Raw genomic sequence first — 18,123 nt, 5'->3', positions numbered from 1 at the left:
ACAAAGCAGTTCGTTAATTAGTAAGCATATATGGCAATATAATGACCAACATCATAATAGAAACACATTGATATGAAGAGCATGTTTGGCCTCGATTCTCAAAAATGAGTTTTTGTTTTTCAAGCTTAATTTTTCAAAAGTGTTTTTCAAAAGCAGAAACAACAAATAGTTGCTTCTATTTCTATGGGCAAAAATATGGATTTTTAGCTTTTGAGAAATTTTGTTTAACTTTTAGAAAACTGATGGGGCATATTCTGCACCGCTGACCAAGTCAACATATTGAGCAAGGTCAAAGATATCCACAGCAAGTCAACGGCTTAGACAGCCTAGCCGATGCAGTCCATCGGCCTGTCAGCCTGGGTCTCGGCATGGCAACTTGCCAGCCGGGGCACATACCCGCGTACTCATATCCAAGATCCCTCGGCGGTGAGTCAACAGGGCCCGCCGGCCTGCCATAGGTCCCTCAGCCGAGGGGTAGATCAGTCTTTCCACCTGCTAGCCACTTGGCCACTACGTGACAAAAGGTGAAGGTCTATAAATACTCCTCAACCTTCATTGAGGAAAGGATCTAGAACTTAACCTAAAAGACACTATTCATCTGGTATAATCTTCCTTATCTCTCTACAATATACATTCAGCCAAGTAACAACTTATCCCTTAAGTTTACTGACTTGAGCGTCGGAGTGAGTACGCTTGGCACAAAGCCAAGCCCTCAGTTCGTTCATTGTTGCAGGAGAGGCCGAGAGGAACAATTAAGGAAAGAAGGATTCAACCAAAGACGACATTCTACAAGCTACGAGTGGTAACGAATATCTGCTCTGGAATTACACCCGGAACATTTGGCGCCGTCTGTGGGGAAATCGTTACTAGAAGCTAGTCACATTCATTCCCAAAAAAAAAAAAAAACAAAAACCCACCCAAAAAGCTAAGAGAATGTATTCAACGGGAAGGTATTCATCCCGAACAACAAGACGCAGTCGTGACCGACGAAACCGCACTCTACCAAGATGATACCTTCAACAATTCTGGAGTCGTGCAGCCCTCCACCGGCGGAGTAATCCAACCGGAGTTCGGGATGCCAATAATACCAAACACACCGTTGCCCGCCAACCAGGTCACTATCATGGGACATGTGGTTGACGTAGCAAAACTGAAAATGCTCTTGGACCTAATTGGTAATACGCCTGCTCACACTGTCACGCCGACAAGAGCGGCGGAAACCGTCCAGGAAACCAGGGCCCGAAATGTGACTCCGAGAAATTTGAACGGAGCACTAGGAGAAGCTGACCCAGTCAAGACGCCGGGGGAGCCCAAAGCGGGCATGGTAGACCTAAGTCCTTCCCGCACTCATGGGAGGACAGCGTCCCCGCAGCACGAACGAGGCTTACCCCAAAGGAGCCAGAGGAGTCCGACTCAGCAGAGTTGGAGAAGAAGTCCGAGTCGAAAAAGGAGTCCTTCCCGCTACGAGGAGAGGAGCCGGATTAGGAATGCGAGGAGCCGATCGCCGCGTGTCGTTCGACACGTGGTCGACACCCCTCGGACCTACGTCCTAGAAATCCAGGTGCCAACTAAGCTCAAGTTGCCACCCCTATCATACAAAGGAGACAGTGATCCAGCCGACCACGCTGAGGCTTTCGAGTCTTACATGTCGGTATGGGAGCAGCCCGATGAGGTCTGGTGCCGAGTTTTCCCAACAACTTTGCATGGGATGGCTCAAAGTTGGTACAAAGGGCTTCCCGACGGCTCGGTATACTATTACGCCGACCTAAGGGACGCCTTTTTAGCCCAGTACTCTTGCAATAAGAGGAGGGCCGTGGAGACGTCGGACCTCCTAACTATCAAACAGGAGGGGGGCGAGTCTCTACGAAGCTATGTGAAAAGGTTCGACGGAAAGGTCCAGCAGATTCGAGAAATTAATCCCGAATTGGCGGCTTTCGCGCTGATGAAAGGCCTCCCAAGGGGAGACTTAAAAAATGAGCTTATCAAGTGCGGAGGCCTGGGCTTGGATGCCGCCAGGAAGATGGTTGACCAAGCCATCAAGATAGAAGACTATCACAAGACCTGGGTAGGCCCCAGCGAGGCCGAACACTCAGAAAAGAAGAGCCGCCGGGAGGACAACCCGGATGAAAGACGCCGTGACAACAACGGGTCACGGTCCGATGAAAGACGCCGTGAGAATAACAGGTCACGGTCGGACAAGTCTGCCAGGAAACAGAACTCGGCGGATGCCGGGGGGAGCTCGGAAACGTACTACAGAAAACGGTACGATGATCACACCCCCCTAGTCGTATCGGTTGCCGAGGTCTTCGCTTTGAGCAAGAACGAGGGTCAGAAGTGGGAAAGACCCCCTAGGCCGAGGAGTGACGGTGACACGAGCCAGTACTGTGAGTACCACGGCTACACCGGCCACTTAACCAACGACTGCCGACATCTGAAGAATGCCATTGAAGAGCTGATTCGGAAGGGGAGCCTCGGCAAATATGTTGCCGGAGGCCAAAAACCAGATGCCGGCGGGTCAAATAGCAAGTCCGTCTTTGAGCGGATAGGAGTAATCCATGTTGTCATCAGAGGCAGTGGGAACGGTGGGTCCGCTCATGGGCACAAACGGCACCTGAATGAACCATATCAGGCCATCAACTTTGTGCCCAACACAGCCACCCCCGCTCCCCACATCCCCGATATGACCATTGGGAAGGAGGACTACGAGGGAGTCATCGCTCTTCACAGCGACCCACTTACAGTCCACCTGGACATAGCCAACCACTTGGTGAAGAGGTGCCTGATTGACACAGGCGCCTACACGAACATTATGTACAGAGAATGCTTTCTCAGCCTCGGTCTGAGGACTGAAGACTTGAGCCCCTGCACCAACCCGTTGTACAGCTTTTCTGGAGCCGGTCTGGTACCATTGGGGTTGGTCAGATTGCCGGTGAGGTTCGGCGAGGGAAGTGCAGCCAAGAGTGTTATGTCTGAATTCGTAGTCATCGACGGCACGTCTGCCTACAACGTTCTCATAGGTCGGTTCACTTTGAGCGAAGTCGACGCTGTAGTATCCATCCGGGCCCTGACATTGATATACGTCTCGGACCAGGGGGAAGCACATAAGCTCGTCTCGAAGAATGAGAAGGATCCCGGCGTATGGGAGATACACACTAACTGCCCTTCCACGGCGGATAGCTCGAAGGCCAGCATCGTTATTTTTAGCCCGAACGGAGACGTGTTTGAGCACGCCCTGAAACTTACCTCGGCGTCAAACAACGAATCCAAGTACGAGGCAGTGGTAACCGGAGTCAAGCTAGCCAGAACCGCCGGGGCGGAGCATGTCGTGGACTACGAGACGATAAAGTGTCTAGAGAGGGTGAGGGCTGGCGCTTCAAAATTAAAATCCTTCCAGATACGGTACACCCCCAGATCCGGAAACGACCGGACCGTCGGCATGGTCGAAGGAGCAGAGACCGAGGAGGTAGAGATTGATCCGGGCCGCACCGTAATCGTCGGTGTCAACCGGAACCAAAATTCGAGCCGACCTCCTGGACTCTGCCGAGGAAGAATAAAGATGTCTTCGCCTACTCAGCGGCCGAGATGCCAGGCGTGAGCAGGGAGGTGATTGTTCACAAGCTGAACGTACTCCCCACCGCTCGCCCAGTCAAGCAGAGAATGGGGAACTCCTCAGCCGAGAAAGATGAGGCCATCAAAACCGAAGTAGATAAACTACTAGCGGCGGGCTTCATCATGCCTTGTACTTACCCTGAGTGGTTAGCCAATGTTGTAATGGTGAGGAAGTCATCGGGGGCATGGAGAATGTGTGTAGACTTTACCAACCTTAATAAAGCATGCCCCAAAGATTGTTATCCCTTGCCCCGAATAGATAGTTTAATTGACGCCACGGCAGGCTACACCATGCCGAGTCTGCTGGACGCCTTCTCGGGGTATCACCAGGTATTCATGGCCGAGGAAGACATGCCTAAATGCGCATTCATCACTGCTAACGGCACATATATGTACAAGATGATGCCGTTTGGTTTGAAGAACGCCGAAGCAACGTACACAAGGCTGGTGGACAAAGTGTTCCAAAATCAAAAAGGACGGAACATTGAGGCTTACGTCGACGATGCTATTGTAAAAAGCAAGTCTGACAGCGAGCACTTGGCCGATTTACACGAGACATTTTGTTCACTAAGAAAATACAAGATGAAGCTCAACCCGATGAAATGCAACTTCGGTGTCCGGGCAGGTAAATTCCTAGGCGTACTTGTCGGTGCGGAGCATAGATGCCAATCCGGACAAAGTCCGAGCAATCCTAGACCTGCCGGAACCAAGGAATCGAAAAGAGGTTATGATGCTGACCGGGAGAATGGCGGCTCTCGCCCGCTTCATCTCTCGGTCAGCCGACAAAAGCACCCCATTCTTCAAAGTGTTGAAGGGGAATAAAGACTTCAGCTGGGGGGAGGAACAGAGCACAGCTTTCAAGCAACTGAAAGCTCATCTTCAGACTCTCCCAACCCTGTCCAGGCCGGTGCTGGGGGAGACGCTATACCTATATATAGCAGTCACCTCGGCCACGGTCAGTGCTATGATCATCAGGGAAGAGGACAAACAGCAGCACCCAATCTACTTTGTCAGCCACACGCTGTTACCCGCCGAGAGAAATTACCCACTAATTGAAAAAGCAGCTTTCGCCGTCGTCGTTGCCGCAAGGAAGTTAAAACCCTACTTCGACGCACACCCCGTGACGGTTCTAACCGATCAGCCATTGGAGAAAACTTTGGAAAAATTCGAACAATCCGGTAGGCTCATCAAATGGGCAGTGGAACTCTCTGCCTTCGGCATTCAGTACAAGCCAAGGCCTTCGATAAAAGGACAAGCACTTGCAGATTTCCTGGCCGAATGCACATATCAAGAAAAACCAAACCCAGGTGTATGGGAGGTTTACACCGACGGCTCCTCGACGACGAACAGCTCAGGAGCCGGCATCCTTATCATCAGCCCAAACGGGGACGAGTTTGAGTATGCCTTGAAATTCACCTTCTCGGCCTCGAACAACGAATCCGAATACGAGGCGGTGATAACCGGAGTCGAACTAGCTAGGGCACTGGAGCGAACACATTGTGTTGAAGACAGACTCACAGTTGGTTACTAACCAAATCAGAGGGGAGTTTGAGGCTCGGGACGACGGAATGGTAAGGTACCTAGAAAGAGTAAAAGCCGACATAGCGAAGTTGAAATCTTTCCAAATCCAATGCGTTCCCGGATCGAGAACAACCGGCCGACGCTCTCTCGAAACTTGCCGTTCAACCATCAAGAATATCGTACCAACCGTGCTAGTGGATATCAGGACCGCTAAAAGCATCACTGACGCACTCTGCACGGTGGACAACATCGAGGCCGCGATAACGTGGATGACTCCCATAATGAAATACAAACTTGCAAATGAGTTGCCGGAGGACCGCAATCTCTCGGCCAAAATAAATAGAATCGCCGCCAGGTACCTGTTGTTTGAAGGAGAATTATACAGAAGGTCCGTAATAAGACCACTTTTGAAATGCGTCGGCCCAGCCGACGCAGAGCTAATTTTGACAGAAATTCACGAAGGCGTCTGTGGTCATCACATGGGGGCAAGAACGCTGGCCCACAAAGCTCTTCGAGCCGGCTACTTCTGGCCCACCATGCTTGCGGATTTCAAGGCTAAAACCAAGAAGTGCATGAACTGTCAAATGCATGCTCCGGTGATACACGCTCTTTCCCGGGACCTACAACCAGTGCTTAATCCCCTCCCTTTCGCACAGTGGGGGATGGATATGCTAGGGCCATTTCCAACGGCCTCCGGAGGAAGGAAGTTCTTGATCGTCGCCGTTGACTACTTCACCAAATGGGTTGAAGCCGTAGCGATCTGGGCGAAAACTACAAATGGCCGTCGAAAGGTAATGCAGGAAAATGTCATAACTCGTTTCGGACTACCCCAAGTTATGGTATTTGACCACGGCGAGAGTTTTGGAGTGACTGATAATGAACTGGTTAGAAGAGCTTGGCATCAAGTTTGCATACTCCTCCGTCTGTCACCCCACAGAGCAACGGGCGGAGGAGGCGACCAACAAAACAATCCTCAACGGTTTGAAAAAGACAGTTGAAGACCTTAAAGGAAGGTGGGCCGATGAACTACCCGGTGTCCTGTGGTCCCTTCGGACCACGGAGAAAGAAGCAACAGGGTACACCCCCTTCCACTTAGTCTACGGTTCCGAGGCAGTCCTGCCAATCGAAGCGACAGTGCCAACATTCGAACGGCTACCTTTAACCCGATTGAAAACGAGGAAGGCACGAGAGCCTCCCTAGACCTGGTCGAAGAAAGCCGAAATACAAGACGCCTCAACTTAGCGATATCAAAACCGGATGAAAAGAGCCTACAACCGAAGAGTCCACAAAAGGGACTTAAAAGTGGGAGACCTAGTCCTAAGGAAGTCGGCTGCCACCAACAAAGGAAATATTCATGGTAAACTGACGGCCAACTCGGAGGGTCCCTACAAAGTGGTCGAAGAGATGAGGCCGGGTACATACCAGCAGACAGACATGGGAGGTGTGCCTTTGATGAGCCATTGGAACACCGATAACTTAAGAAAATACTTTGTATAGCGGCGGAGGTGTCCAAACCCATTGTGGACACCCCAACGCACGATCATAACAAACAAATGAATCACCCAAGTTTTCCATCGAAGTGTCCCCTCCACAATTGCCACCAGGCGGGCACTCAAAGAGAAGAATTGCTATCGAGCCATAACCCCGATTACCTCGGCCTTAGCCGAGAGCGACGGGGACACAATGACCGATACGCTAGAAGAATTGCTATCGAGCCATAACCCCGATTACCTCGGCCTTAGCCGAGAGCGACGGGGACACAATGACCGATACGCTAGAAGAATTGCTATCGAGCCATAACCCCGATTACCTCGGCCTTAGCCGAGAGCGACGGGGACACAATGACCGATACGCTAGAAGAATTGCTATCGAGCCATAACCCCGATTACCTCGGCCTTAACCGAGAGCGACGGGGACACAATGACCGATACGCTAGAAGAATTGCTATCGAGCCATAACCCCGATTACCTCGGCCTTAGCCGAGAGCGACGGGGACACAATGACCGAGAGTAAAAGAGGAGACGACCAATATGTCATGTTCAAAAAGACGTTAAACACAGTTGAGATATGCATTCCAACTGCCTCGGCCATGCCGACGGTAAAAACGAAGGCACTCAATTAAATGACGCAAAAAGACAAGTGAAGAATGATGATCAAAGCCCCGGCCAAAGCCGAGGACCGATAATAAAACTTTATTGAAAATAATTGCAAGGAGAGTACAGACGACGGCCGTCCCCATAAGGATAGCCTAAACTCTACCTACCAAAGCTTTACAAAAAGCGAGGAAACAAAAAAACAAAAGGTTACAGACTTGTGATTTGAAGCGCCAAAAGATGGCAGGGAGAGAAGGCTCAATAATTGGCCCCCGAACAGCTAAAGCTATCCGAGACGCCGGGTGAGTCTGGTGACGACCGCCCGTCTCCCTACGCCTGTTGCTGCCCTCCATCAGTAGCAGCAACATCTTCGGTGGCCGGCTCAGAAGAGGGCTCGACGTTTTCAAGTGCCTCTAGCCCCTCAGCCTCCTTCACCTTTGCATCATAGGCCGCCTTGGCCTCAGCTATCTGAGCCGCCTTCGCCGCCTCCGTCTTCTCCGCAGCATCAGCCATCTCGTCCAGAAGCTGGTCAAATTTATCCCACGGGAAGGAGCCCTCGGGAACGAGCTTTTTGATTGCCTCCCTGGTCGCCTCCTCGGCCTGGTCCCGGAATTGGGCGCACATTTTAGGGAGAAGATCATCTTGAAGCATTTCAATATCCTTCTCCTTTTGAGCAAGGGTAGCCTGCGCGTCCTTGAGCGCCTCCGCCTGGTTGTGGAACAGAACCTTCCACTCTTCCCACTTGGCCACCACGGCGTCATAAGCGCCCTTGTACCTGTCCCGCTCCTCCATCATCTTGGCAGTGGCGGCATCAGCTTCCTCAACTTTGGCCCTCTCGGCCCCTAGCAGCTTCTCAGTTTCCTCCACGCGCTTCTTGGCGAAGAAAGAGATCCGGTTTAGCCTTCCCGCTTCCCCCTTTGCGGCGAGAGAGATCAAGTTTAAGCTTTGCGATCGGCGGCGCGGCTTGGACCATGGTCTTCTCCTGCTCCAGGATGTAGGAGCCGGCTTGTTGGGTCCACTTGGCCATCCTCTTATATAATTTCACACCCTCCGCCACAAGCTCGGAGGGAGGAATCTTCTGAGCCGAGGAGTCAACGATGACATTTCTGTCACCCGCCTTCTCAATAGCCTTCTCAGTCGCTTCCCTAATTGCCGTTCGGTGAGAACGGCGGCGCCGAAGGAGGATCTACAAAAATTTACACGAGCATCCATGTCACCATGCATCGACACATCGTAAAGCCGGTCATCCGGGATGTCCAACGAACCAGCTAAATCCGAACCACAAGTTAGATCCGTACCAGTCTGGACCCTCTTCGTTCGAGGGCGGGTGAGTCGATCTTCTCCCCGCAACGATGGAAGCAGACGGAGGCTCTTTTCTCTTCTTCGGAGGAGAAAGGGCCTTAGAAACGGTCACCGCCCCATCGGTGATTTCGATGACCTCCACAGGCTCTGAACCACTTTGGGTCGAAGAGGGAGCGCACGACGCCGCCGCCAACCTGGACGTTTGCCTTCTTTGTTCTCTTCGGCACGCCTCCGAGAACCCTTGCCTGGCCGCCGCCGGATCCGGTGACTTCACCGCTTATCCATGAGTTCGTTGGGAGACGGTCTACGATCACGCAAGTCGGCCGTAGGATCTTTGTTCAACGACCTTCCCGTCCTTGTCAAGCCCTAACCTCCGCAAGGTCCTCTCGCATGATCCTGGCCAAACCGGTCTGCAAGAAATCAAACAAAGGTCACATAAAAGGAGTAAAACAAAGCTCAAAACAAAAGCATGACATGCAAAGATGGGCCTCACACCGACCCCACTCACCCCGGGCCGAGGGCCGGTATGAGGCCGACATGGCAGAAAAGCGGCTCATCCTCGAAGAATAATCCGAGTCGGGGGCGCCATCCCTTCTCGGATCAAACAACAGACGCCCGCTTCTCATCCTCGATGAAGAGGACCATCGAAGCGTCCATTTTAACTTTACCCCGGGAGATACACTCCTCATACTCTTCCCGGTTCTCACACCGCAAGTAAACAGGGCTCTGGAAAGACCGAGGCAGTGGGTAGTCCTCCGGCACTTGAACATACACCCATCGCCGTTGCCAGTCTTTGCAAGAAGTAAGTTTGGACACGGAGACGAAGCCTGGCTCCGCCTGCACGCTATACCAACCCACTTTACCACGATTGACGGCGTAGATGATGAAGGCGGCGGAATAAGTTGACGTCGGGATCTCCCCTAAAAAGACAGCCACACAAAGCCAACTATCGTCCTCATGGCCGGCGGATGCGGTTGGGCCACGGCGACGTTCATAGCTTTGATGATGGCCATGACGTATTTATTCGGAGGAAACCGCAGCCCATACTCCGGTGCCGATGTGCACGCCGGTGTGACCCGGTGGAGGGCAACAGACCGCCTGACCCTCCTTAGGGATAACGATCTTGTACCCCTCACCGAAGGAGAAATGGCCTCCGAAAAATGTCTCGCCGGAACAACTGGCAAACTTATGGGACCAAGCACGGTCAAGACCAGTCGTGCAGGCCTCGCCATGATCCGGGATAGACAGCCTCTCATCATCAGAAGGAGTCTTCTCATCCTCATCAGTATCGTCATCCTCATCCTCCCACTCCTCCGAAATTGGTGGATCGACTACGGGAGAAGGAGACCTAGGGCCCCCAAACCTTATCGGGATGGCGTCTAGTATCCCCTCCCCATCAAGACGCGACGGGGAACCCTCCGGCGCAGAAGTGCTAGTCCCGACATCAGCAGAAGACATAATAGCAATAATTATTTAACAAAATAAAAAGTGAAAAAATTTGTTTGTTTACCTTGAAGAAAAACACTCGCCGGAGTAACAACTCTGAAAATTAGAAGACAAAGAAGCCCTTGAAAGTTTAGAGAGAAGAAAAATTTTGGAGAATGAAATTGGTGGCCAATTTCACGGAATAACCGCCCTATTTATAGGGAAAAGCCCATAAAGAAGGACCAATCGGCGAATGTTCGACCCATGAAGCGTCAACCAATCAGCGTGCGGACACGTGTCGGACATGCAACCACGGGATGTCAATCGTTGCAATTTGAACGTCAATCAATGCACAAAGACTGACCAAGCGTCTTCAACACGCCCATTCATATCTCTCCGCCTATTCACCTTCCTCAACAAATTCCCAAGCATCCGTTCTCCGCCGGCCACATGATCAACCAAGCTAAGTAGCGCCGGCCGGGGGGCAATCAAAAACAACCGGCACTCTCAACCCTGGTCTCGGCCAAATATCACTTTCTTTTCCACATCGGATGCCCTTTACGCATCCATGTGGAGGGGGATATGGTACGGCCTAAGAAAGACCAGCCGAGGTAAAAGAAGCCGCCGCAGAAGAAGCCGATCTAAAAATTTTTACAAATTACTTGCGCAGAATATACGCTCAAACGTACATCGGAGCCCATACCACGGCATAGACTACGGCGGGGGCAAATTGATGGGGCATATTCTCACCGCACCGACCAAGTCAACATATTGAGCAAGGTCAAAGATATCCACAAAGAGTCAACGGCTTAGACGGCCTAGCCGATGATCCATCGGCTGTCGGCTGGGTCTCGGCATGGCAACTTGCCAGCCGGGGCACATACCCGCGTACTCATATCCAAGATCCCTCGGTGTGAGTCAACGGGGCCCGCCGGCCTGCCATAGGTCCCTCGGTAGAGGGGTAGATCGATCTTTCCACCGCTAGCCACTTGGCCACTACGTGACAAAAGGTGAAGGTCTATAAATACTCCTCAACCTTCATTGAGGAAAGGATCCAGAACTTAACCTAAAAGACACTATTCATCTGGTATAATCTTCCTTATCTCTCTACAATATACATTCAGCCAAGTAACAACTTATCCCTTAAGTTTACTGACTTGAGCGTCGGAGTGAGTACGTTTGGCACAAAGCCAAGCCCTCAGTTCGTTCATTGTTGCAGGAGAGGCCGAGAGGAACAATTAAGGAAAGAAGGATTCAACCAAAGACGACATTCTACAAGCTACGAGTGGTAACGAATATCTGCTCTGGAATTACACCCGGAACAAAAACTATGTGTTTGGCCAAAAAGTATTTTCGAGTCCAAAAACACTTTTACAAACTTGGTCAAACACACACGAAAACAATAACAAATTCGCTGAATGAGGAAGGTAGCATTGAATAATTGTGGTGTGAATCTTTCTCTATATATATATATAGTATTGAAGTAGGCGGGATTAAATTGCTTATAATAATATAATAATATTAATATATGTGTAGAGTATTTGACTCATAATAGACTTTTTCAAACTCTAATCTCCTAACCATTCCCAATTTTCACATTTACTACCGGTTAAAACTTTTTTACATCTTGTCTTATTTTAATTTGTTTAGGTAGTTTGCGATACTTGGATTCTCTGTAATCGCTCGAAAAAAGCTTTCTTTATTAATATAGATAGATAGATAGATAGATATTGATTGATTGGGTTTATTTGTTTAGTAGGCTGGTCTTATTCTATAAGACCGCCTTACTTAACAATTTGTGATTAATGTAAAATCGCCTTAGACAAGACTAACTCGTGTTTTAATTAGGCTTATTGTTGCCGAATTGGTCTTATGACCGCCTCTTATTAGGTAACATAATGTCACCATTCACCACATAAATATTCGGGTCGGATAAAAAAAACCCAACAAGTGATTTTCCAGAGGTTTAAAACACTTCGCAGTTTTGCAGTACCTTCTATATCTCTCTCTTTATACCGCCATTTTTAAGCGATCTGAGCTCGAAAATTTCCGACGCTTCGCAACAATGGCGATGGTGTTCGACGAGTTCGGACGTCCATTCATTTTATTACGGGAACAAGAATCAAAGAGTAGAGTTCGCGGAATCGAAGCTCAGAAATCAAATATTGCCGCTGCAAAATCCGTCGCTAATATTCTTCGTTCTTCTCTCGGTCCTAAAGGCATGGATAAGATGCTTCAATCACCTGATGGTGATATCGTTATCAGTATGTTCTTTCCTAGGGTTTCGATTTTTGTTAGTTTTATCGCATTGATTGTTTTTCTAGGGTTTTGTAATCGTTAGATTTTGAATGCTGGTGAATTTAGGTTTATATTTGAGTATTCTCTTCTTGTTTTACTTGATATGAATTTGTTGAGTTGATTATGTGCTTGTTTGCTTAATAATGTCGATTAGTTGTATTTCAGTAATCATTAGTTGTTGAATGTAGGCGGTTGATTTTAGGAAATACGGCGATTTAGGTTTGGATGTGAATATTTTCTTCGTATTAGTGGGCATTAGGGTTTGAGAAACTGTTCTTTGTTGTAGTTGATTGAATTGAAGATCATCAATTGCTGTGGTTTTGGTTTGTTTATTTTAGTAATGTTAGGCGGCTGATTTTAGGAAATGCGGCGGTTTTGATTTGGATTTGGATATTTTCTTCGTATGTTGATTGGAACTTCTGTTTTATTGTTTGAGTATGTTTGCTGAAGTTTGAGAAAATGTTCGTAGTTGTAGTTCATTGAAGAACATTTATTGTTGTGGTTTATGGTGTACGTTAATGGGTATGTTGATGAATATTGAAGAGTGCTATAGTTTCCTGCGTAAAGTAGTTGATCGGAGTTTTGGGTAACATTTCATGCTTGTAGTTGGGAGTGTCTTGGTAATGTATTCAGATGTTGCCTCTTCTAATGCTTGTATATTTCAGTTGAATGTATCCGTTTGGTGATCTGATCCAAGTATTTTTTAGTGAATTTAGTTTGGTGTGAGCAAATGTTTGATGATAAAACAGCATCTTTTAGGTATCAAAGTCCTGGTTATGTCACGTAGTAACATACACATTTTGGGACCTACTGTTTCATTGCTGCTGAGCAGGCTAAACAGTGTTGGGAGTTTGGATTGTGCATTATTATGTACAACAATGATACGAGATGTGGAAGTGTTTGCTTATTTAAGGCGTATTATAAGCAGCAACTATGATACAATATTGTTTTCCAAATCAGTTTTTTGATAAATAGTTTTTGCCTATATGATTGGTACTTAGGTAGGTTTCATGTAGTTCTCTTATGCATCTTGAGTAGTCTGGATACAATTATGATGCTTTCATTGGAATTTTTCTGATGTTCCTTTTTTTTTTTCTGTCAGCAAATGATGGTGCTACAATCCTAGAGCAGATGGATGTTAACAACCAGATTGCAAAGCTCATGGTTGAGTTATCTCGTAGTCAAGATTATGAGATTGGAGATGGAACAACTGGTGTTGTTGTTTTGGCGGGTGCTCTTTTGGAAATGGCTGCAACACTCTTAGACCGTGGCATCCATCCTATCAGAATTTCAGAGGGATATGAAGTGGCCTCACGGATTGCTGTTGAACATTTGGAGAATATTGCACATAAGTTTGAGTTTGAAGAAGGAAATATAGAGCCTTTAGTTCAGACCTGCATGACCACTTTGTCATCTAAGATGTAGGGTCATCTTTTCTCCTTCTGAATTCTTGTCTGCATATCTTCTTGATTTTTCAAAGTTCATCTGTGTTAATACATTGGCTTTTTAGTCTTGTTCATGTTGATTGAACAACAGTGCTTTTCATTTTTGGATACTCTTTGGAAAAGAATTACTAATATGATACTATACGGTAGAGGAATAGAGTTACGGGCCTTGTGGTGCTATCATGATGTTTAGGTCTCTTTCATACAAGAGGAGCAAGGCATTGTTCTCCATTAAACTATTAATACATTAGTTATTTCATATGATATTTGACTCAGTGGGCAGGGGTCATATAACGGCACATCTCTATATTGCTTTTTTTTTTTTCTTTTCCCGCTATCATTTCACTATAGCAGTGCCAATGCAACAACTCCATTGCTTTGACACATGCGATGTTGTATCTGTGATCTTTTTAGGAATCTCTCTAATATCTTTGAATTTGATTTGGCTTTCTTTTTCCAGTGTGAGCCGCTGTAAGCGCAGCTTGGCAGAGATTGCAGTTAAAGCAGTTATGGCTGTTGCAGACCTAGAGCGAAAGGATGTTAACCTTGATCTGATAAAGGTGGAAGGCAAAGTCGGGGGGAAACTTGAAGATACTGAACTCATCTATGGAATTGTTGTTGACAAAGACATGAGCCATCCCCAGATGCCAAAGAAAATTGAAGATGCAAATATAGCAATTCTAACTTGCCCCTTTGAGCCACCCAAGCCAAAAACTAAGCATAAGGTTGAGATTGACACCGTAGAGAAGTTTGAGACGTTGCGTAAACAAGAACAACAGTACTTTGACGACATGGTTCAGAAGTGTAAGGTGGGTTATTATCTTCTGTCTCTACTGAATGTTATTATTCTGACACTTTGTGCTTTAAATGTTCCATTTTCTCTGAAACTTTGATGTGTATGTGATGCCATATAGGCTTGTCTTGCCATTTTCTGGTTGCAAGTACGTGTTAAGAGCTCGACTCGAATCTGCATGACTGCATGTACTTCCGAATCAGTGTGTTCCGGTGGGAGCTTGGTCAGGGGACAATTTTATGTTGGCGTATCGATGAATAATTGTATTTTTATTGGGATTGGCTTGTATGTTTTTGTCGAACCTTTTTTTTTCCCATTTCATGGAGTCAGTTATTATTTTTTGTCCCAGTTGATTATGACGGGTAATGATACGCCAAACTTCTTCTGTGTAATGGCTGAGTGAATGAGATGACTTATGAGTTAATGATGTAGCTGTTTTGTAGGCCATGCTGCCATGCATGTCTAACGTGTGGGTCGTGTGTTACAGGATGTTGGGGCGACTCTGGTTATCTGTCAGTGGGGTTTTGATGATGAGGCAAATCATTTGCTAATGCACAGGAATTTACCTGCTGTCAGATGGGTTGGCGGTGTGGAGTTGGAACTTATTGCAATTGCCACAGGTTTGCAATAATTTGTAATTTTTGTTTATTTTATCTACTTTTGAAGTAAGAACAGTATCTACTTAGTTGCAGTTTTGCAATGTAATATGAAAGTATGAATTTTGTTTTAATATACAGTTTTGTGATAATACATTGTCAGGGGGAAGAATTGTCCCAAGATTTCAAGAACTGACTCCCGAAAAGCTGGGAAAGGTATGCATGTTCAATTTTAATGGGCACTATGCTTTCTTCTTCAGCCTGGACCTGTTCATCTTTCCAATTTATGATTTACATTGTATTGGTGGCCGTTGCTTGCTGTTTTTCTTGTTTCCAGCAATTATACATGAATTGTCTTGGAATTTTTATACTCCGTATGTTTTATGCTTCTTGCCTTTTAGTTGGAGGGAATTGGCGGTGGAGAAAGTGAATCCCATATCTTTTAGCTATGTCTTCTGTATGTAATCAAACATGGTGCATGCCTTCCTATAAGTAATAACCTCTACTAAAGTACGTGGATTGCCATGTTGTTGGTCCAAGTTGTTATGTTACAATATTATTATTCTCCTCCTTCACTTACGAAATGATATCCATTTCTTGTATGGTTATAATACTCACAAGTAATTGCAGTCATTTATGCAGTGGAGCTTTGTTCAGGTCTTCAAGTGTGGTTTTGCTTTTTCTCTTTGTTTCTATGAACCTTATCTGCTGAAGTACAATCGATGACATACCATATTTGTAGAACATTCTTCATTTTTTGGCCTTTAGCAGTGCAACAATTTTTATCCTAGTACTGCATGGATAACACATATATGATGTTCATTGAAGTTGACTACATGTGCCTTCATTACATATTTGGACACTGTGTTAACCATGAACTTACCAAGTTATTTTGGGCTAGAAATTTAAGACCGGATGCCCAATATAAATCAGTGAAAAACTTGACTATAAATCCTCGCATTACTTGAGTCCCTTCCAGTGCTATGCCTATGGTTGGAATCTCTTATCATATTCAAATGTTTCCTGACTTCTGTTCTATCCCTATGCTGATATCTGCTTTGACTTCTGCAGGCTGGATTAGTTCGTGAGAAAGCGTTTGGTACAACTAAAGATCGAATGCTGTATATTGAACATTGTGCCAATTCAAGGGCTGTAACCATTTTCATTCGTGGTGGTAGGTTCTTGCATTAATGATATTTTCTGATTTTCTTTGTTTCGTCCGATCATGCTTTTTGTTCCCCTTAATGCTGTTTGATTGTTTATATATTGAAAATCTCATATTTATTGCACGTCTAATTTTTCTTAATGTGCTCTCAACTTAGGTAACAAAATGATGATTGAAGAGACCAAGAGGAGCATCCATGATGCCCTTTGTGTGGCAAGGAATTTGATTCGCAATAATTCTATCGTTTATGGCGGGGGCTCTGCTGAAATAGCTTGCTCGATTGCTGTTGATGCCGCTGCTGATCGACATCCAGGAGTTGAGCAGGTATATCTATAAGAGAGCTTTGTTTTTGTTCATCATTTTTTTATATAAATATCTTTATGACTGACGGGCTTTTTGGTCGTCTGCAGTATGCCATTAGGGCATTCGCTGAAGCGTTAGAGGCGATTCCTATGGCATTGGCCGAGAACAGTGGTCTTCAGCCCATCGAAACACTGAGTGCTGTTAAGGCTCAACAGCTTCAGGTAAATGGTTTTGCCATACTCTTGTTACGCTTCTGGCACGCTCTATGATTACATGCTTACACTTTTGTCTAGATTTAAATTTTGTCAGACAGAATACTGCTGTCTTGATTTGGCTGGTGTGTTATGGGCCTATGTTTTCAACGTGCATGAAGAGCTTTTTTTTTTTTTTCCCCCTCTAAGAGTTACTCGGAATATGTTAAATCAGAATATGATGTATGATGTATTATGTGGTAATTTTTGACCCAAATATGAGGTGAGTAATGTAGGCATTACTAAGGCTCGATCAGAATTTATTTACTTATCCTAAAGTTTACTAAGATTTCCATATTTCCAATGGAGCCAAAGACTCGTTACTCTTTGGTTATTGGAATAAATCAAAATGGCTCACTAAAGTGGCTGCCCTTCTTTCTTTTGTGAAGTAGCGGTCCTTCAATGCAGTTCTCGACGCAATTTTCATCTTGGGTCATTTTCTCTTTGTGTTACTAACACAAGGGTAAGCTGCGTACATCCGACCCCCCTTACCCCGCAATTTGCGGGAGCCATTGGCACTGGGGTAATGTTGTTGTTGTTGTAGAGTTTACTAAAAATCGTACCCTAAGTAATTCGGTATGTGTTTTTTTAGGACATAGAAGGAATTACGAACAGAGGTCAATGCTTTTCACAAAGATTTCTCTGACAGCACTTTAGATGTAGAGAAATTATGTGGTGTTCTAGTGCTTTTTTTTTTTTTTTTTTTTAAATACTATTCATTTCTAAAAGCTATTGAATATTGGAACAAAACTTTCGGCTTGCTTCTAACCTCCCCCGTCTTAATGGTGTAAGGTTTTTTGGTAACTTGTTTCATGAAGTGAAAAACTTGCGTATTTTTTTTCTTGTGAATCTTGTGTGAGACTACGATGTGAGTATTTATTATTTATTATTTAATTAATGGGTTGGTCACACCGTCTCATTTAATAAAAGTTTATAATTAGCTTCTGTAATGTGGTTTATGGATTAATCAGGACAACAATCCTTGTTGTGGGGTAGACTGCAATGACACTGGAACCAATGACATGCGTGAGCAGAATGTGTTCGAGACTTTGATCGGAAAGCAACAACAAATATTGCTCGCTACTCAGGTGGTGAAGATGATTTTGAAGATTGACGATGTCATCACCCCTAATGAATATTAGTAACACGTCAAGTTAGATTTCGAGTTCCTTCCTTAATCCAGGTAGATGTCACTTGTCTTCGTTGTTGCCTTTTGGTGTGAAATCAAATTGTAGTAGTCAACATGAATCGATGTTTATGCTATGTGAGAATTTTTGTGTGGTTGAATATTTAGAGACTCGATTTATCGTCAGATTTTACAT

The 18,123-nt window shown here is 46.0% G+C and overlaps 1 protein-coding gene across 1 annotated transcript; it reads left to right on the top strand.

Moving 5' to 3' along the window:
• Window positions 1-11,895: 11,895 nt before the first annotated feature.
• LOC141644362 (T-complex protein 1 subunit epsilon-like) lies at window positions 11,896-18,113 on the top strand. The gene is made up of 9 exons (XM_074453867.1): window positions 11,896-12,214; window positions 13,351-13,669; window positions 14,154-14,502; window positions 14,974-15,106; window positions 15,246-15,298; window positions 16,154-16,256; window positions 16,405-16,571; window positions 16,658-16,771; window positions 17,773-18,113. The coding sequence occupies exons 1-9, from the start codon at window positions 12,016-12,018 to the stop codon at window positions 17,941-17,943; spliced, it is 1,608 nt and encodes a 535-aa protein (XP_074309968.1). The 5' UTR covers window positions 11,896-12,015; the 3' UTR covers window positions 17,944-18,113.
• Window positions 18,114-18,123: the final 10 nt, after the last annotated feature.

The sequence above is a fragment of the Silene latifolia genome, chromosome 2, assembly GCF_048544455.1.
Source record: "Silene latifolia isolate original U9 population chromosome 2, ASM4854445v1, whole genome shotgun sequence".
NCBI classification, from domain to species: Eukaryota; Viridiplantae; Streptophyta; class Magnoliopsida; order Caryophyllales; family Caryophyllaceae; genus Silene; species Silene latifolia.
Note: the sequence above shows the minus strand (reverse complement) of the source record. Positions and strands in the feature narration are given on the sequence as shown.